The sequence below is a fragment of the Semicossyphus pulcher genome, unplaced genomic scaffold (assembly GCF_022749685.1).
Source record: "Semicossyphus pulcher isolate SPU_LCO1_2020_fin unplaced genomic scaffold, fSemPul1.0.p SCAF_10, whole genome shotgun sequence".
NCBI lineage: Eukaryota > Metazoa > Chordata > Actinopteri > Labriformes > Labridae > Semicossyphus > Semicossyphus pulcher.
The window spans coordinates 16254903-16259054 of NW_027211604.1; the positions used below are offsets into that span (position 1 = coordinate 16254903).

Here is a 4152-nt window from a genome sequence, read left to right on the forward strand (position 1 = left end):
CATCAAATCTGATCAAACAACACCCACACAGTCCTCTGATTGTTGCTAATTTAGTCATGAATATTTTATACAAGTGTTTTCTCATGTGAATCTCAGTCAGGGTGTGTTATAAATATACAAGGACTAAAACACATTGTATCACAGTCATTTTGTGCTTACACGGCTACATTCACAACTGCTGTGACACCTGCAGACCAGCTGATGTGGCTCAATACATTCTAAACCCTCTGGTTAGCAGCTGGTGCTACAGTATCTTTGCATACGGGCACTTAAACATAAAGGGAGATAGGGAGCATGATTTGCTTCTTTCATCCTGACAGTCTGCAGGAATTCGAAGTATAAACACATTTTGAATTTGAACCAGCAAAATTGTAAAAACAGCTAGTTTTTCTACGAGTCTATGCAACAGCTGTTTGAGTTTCCTGATGGTCCAGAAGGTGTTGTCCATCCATGTAAAAGCAGCCTGCAGACACATTTTTAAAAATATATTTTAAGTTGTAGAACAAAAGACAATCTCCCAAGCTCGTGTTAACCACAGACCTTATATCAGGCATCTAACCAAAACTCATCCTAAAATCCTTGAAGACACAGGAACTGAAAGTGCATAAATGCTGACTCATTTCCTGCTTTTTGGAATCGTTTCTGCAGAAGTCCTGTATATGAACAGCAAATTACCCACATGCAGTCCATTACAACAACAACTTCTATTTGTTATTAACAGAGAGTAGACATGTTGCAATAATAATCAGTTAAGTGAAGCTTATAATGTTTGGTTTCACTCTGCTAAGGCCCCATGTCCGCATAGCACCTTTTTTTTGGCAGAAAAGTGCTGGCAGGGCGCTGGAGAGCGCTGGGATGAAGAGAAAAAGTGCTGCTCGCGGGTTTTGTTTCTATGACAACAATAAGTTTAACTTACTAGCAGCTAACAGCTAACAACAAGCTTACGTGTAGGGCGATTAAAGCACTTAAACACTTACCAGCAACACTTAGTGTCCGGCCGATCTGCTCCCACGAATGGGCTTTTTGGTGTCTATTGTGATTCTGTTTGTGTGTCATATCGTACAGCTGCAGGTAGACAGAAACGGCCAAAACAAGTTGCTCCTCCATTTTTGGTAGAAACCAGGGGGGCGAGTGGCACCAGATCTGATCGGTTGCTTAAAAAAAGCGGCAGTGCAATAACAGCACCTTTCTGAAAAGTTCCGAGATTTTCAACTTGAAGTGCTCGGAGCGGCACGCTGGGTGCAGCGCTTTTTCTCTATGCAACCGCATATGCTCTGTCCTCATTGGGAACAATTGTAAAAAGACGCTGGCACTGAGAAAAAGGCCTCGGTTAGCTGTATCAAGGTGCCATGAAATCCACTCAAATCCAAAGCTAACACATACTATTGAACATGGTTTACCTCTAGCTGCCTTTGTGGTAAACACTGTTTTGCAGCAGCAAAGAGGAACAGGAATAACAAAGGAGTACTAGCTAAAATGCTACAATTAGCGTAAAAAAAGACTAGAAAGTTAAAAACATTGTCAACCAAACGCAAACATTTTGAGCTTCATCAAACAGCTGCTTACTGCACAACATTTTTGGTCAAGCATTAGAAGCCAGATTTTCCTGACAGCTCTCATTTGCAGAACTGTTAGCCTGCCAGTTTGTCAGGGAACCCGGAGCAACTTCTAAAACCTGCTCACAGCCAGAAGTCGCAGTAGCCACAGTTAGTGTTTGGCTGTCTCCAATAGAGTTCTCCAAACTGCCCCTCCACGCTGGCCTCTGCTGAACACCATTCAGGTTTGGGTTCCCATTGGTCCTGCCTGTTGGCTTGGAGTACCAATGTCTCTCCCTGCACCACCCCAGTCCTCTCCCTCCTTTGCCCCTCAGACAGAGTATCTCCTGGAAGGCGTGCCTGAAGTCCGGACTGCGGCAGTAGATGAGCGGGTTGAAGGCTGAGTTGGAGTAACCAAGCCAGTTGAGGAGTCTGAAGAGCAGCTGAACATCACCCAAGTCATGGAAGGTCATGAGGATGTTGAGGATGAAGAAGGGTAGCCAACACAGCGTGAACGTTCCCATGATGATCCCCAGAGTTTTCACCGCCTTGTGCTCCTTCAGACTGAACTTAAGACGCTTTGTGGCAGAGTGTTTTCCTTCCCCCTTTCCCTTACCAGCATCTGTACCTGCTGTTTTCTCCATGTTCAAACTATCCTCTCCTGCTTTTTTCCCCACCTCAGCTCCTGCCTTGAGTTTACTCACTGCAGCACTATCATCCAGATAAGTCTGCTGTGCAGTGTGATGCAAGTTATAGAAGTGCCTCTCCCTCCCTCTGATCTTCTCCAGCTGTTTCTGAGCCTCCTGGAAGACCCGGCTGTACAGGAAGATCATCACCGCCAGTGGCAGGTAGAACGACACGATCGAGGACGACACAGCGTACGCCGCGTTTGTGATGAAATCACAGCAGTACTTGTCGGCCAAGCACTTGTGAGCTTTGTCATCATTCGACACCCACAGCTTGAGATGGATGGGCAGGAAGGAGATGAGGGAGGCGACAATCCAAACCCCGAGGACGACTGCGAAGGCCCGGCCTCTGGACAACAACAAGAGACAGGAAACAGGTGAAACACTGGTAAGTGTTGACTGCCCAAAAGTGCACTTGAAGCAAAATGATTTGTTACATGATGTACCTCCTGTTGTACAACCAACCTCCCTTAATTGTAGTACCAAACAACTCTTGTTGTTTATTTATAGATTTATAGATTTATCACGTATGACTTCCATCAAAATGATGCAGAAGAACCAGAAATATGCTAACCCTAACCCTGTGGCCACGTTACCCACAATGCAGCACAGCCATAGCAACAACAGTTCAATTGGATCCTATGCTAGTAGTAGTAGTAATGTAGCCTTGAGCCGGTAGCCTTAGATGAGGAGCCTCAACACAGATGTGGTAAGCTCACTTCTTTCTAACGCCACACTTTCAAGGCCGACTGATGCTGACTTAATTGACATCACTTAAGGCAATTTAGCAGACCTGCTATGACATCACTGTTTGGCAGCATTGCTAGCTTTACAACATGCTAGTAGAGAGTAAACAGTCCTCCACATAGTTGGACCAAAATGTCTTGTTCATACCTGGTGAGTATGGTTGGGTAGCGGAGTGGTGAGGTGATGGCGAGGTAGCGGTCTAGAGCGATCACACACAGGGTTTCAATGCTGGCTGTCACACACAGCACGTCAGCGGCTGTCCAGAACTCACACATGAAGTTCCCAAACGGCCAGGCTCCCAGCAGGATGTAGCTGGAGCCAAACGGGACCACAACCAAACCCATGATGAGGTCAGCAAGAGCCAGCGAGGCAATGAAGAGGTTGGTGACTGTCTGGAGCCGCTGGAACCGCAGGAGGGCCGTGATCACCAGCACGTTCCCTGGTCAGGAGAAAATAAACATTAATGAGGAGACATATTATATCGTCTTTATCAGTTTTAAATTATTCTACAAACCATTTAAGAAATTGAAATAAGGACGTGTTTGTAACTTACCAAAAACTATGGCCAGAACCAGAATGGCCATTGCAGTACCCAGCGGCACCAGCTCTGCATCACTGTACTCCAAAGACCTCCCTGGCCAGTCAGGGAGCTGGGTGGAGTTGCTGTTCAGTGATTGGTTAGTCAGCGCTGAGGCAGCACTCACATGTGCCATGATCTACAGTCAGAAATTACAACACACCTTTTTTTAATGCATTAAGACAGCTCAGGTACATGGTCCAATTTCAGGATTAAAGTCTTTTTATTTTTTATGTTCATTTTATGTTGATTTTGGCGCCCCCTGTGGACAAAACTGTATCTCTTATCTCATTGCTGATTTTGTCCTGTACATGCTTAAGTGGTGCTTTTTAACAAAAAATCTCATCCTGCTTTCTTTAACAGTCACATGTATCACTCACTTTAATTTTTTGCTCTAGAAAATGTAAACAAAGGCAGCGTGCAGTTAATAGCTTCGTCTGACACCTACCCCCCGCCAGCAGCTTCAGGCATTAAAAATAACTATACAGAAATAATCACTCTTGTCGCTGATGGTCTGGTTTGATTTTGTAAGTCATATAGAGTAATCAGAATTAATTTCAGTCTGTTTCATAACCAGTGAAAAAGTCCTCACAGGAGCTTTAAGTGT

General features: G+C 44.8%; 1 protein-coding gene across 1 annotated transcript; it reads right to left on the bottom strand.

The window, feature by feature from the left end:
• Positions 1–539: 539 nt before the first annotated feature.
• Positions 540–3681, bottom strand: LOC138600905 (beta-2 adrenergic receptor-like). Its single transcript, XM_069672449.1, has 3 exons — positions 3522–3681; positions 3116–3407; positions 540–2570 (listed from the first exon to the last, which is right to left on the bottom strand). The coding sequence occupies exons 1-3, from the start codon at positions 3679–3681 to the stop codon at positions 1583–1585; spliced, it is 1440 nt and encodes a 479-aa protein (XP_069528550.1). The 3' UTR covers positions 540–1582.
• Between the last annotated feature and the right edge of the window lie 471 nt (positions 3682–4152).

What these genes read in the sequence shown, in the direction of transcription:
- LOC138600905 (XM_069672449.1), bottom strand. Translation starts at nt 3,681, where the DNA reads ATGGCACATGTGAGTGCTGCCTCAGCGCTGACTAACCAATCACTGAAC. An exon ending in GGTTCTGGCCATAGTTTTTG is followed by an intron (nt 3,408 to 3,521) that starts GTAAGTTACAAA and finishes TCTCCTGACCAG; the next exon opens with GGAACGTGCTGGTGATCACG. An exon ending in TACCCAACCATACTCACCAG is followed by an intron (nt 2,571 to 3,115) that starts GTATGAACAAGA and finishes GTTGTTGTCCAG; the next exon opens with AGGCCGGGCCTTCGCAGTCG.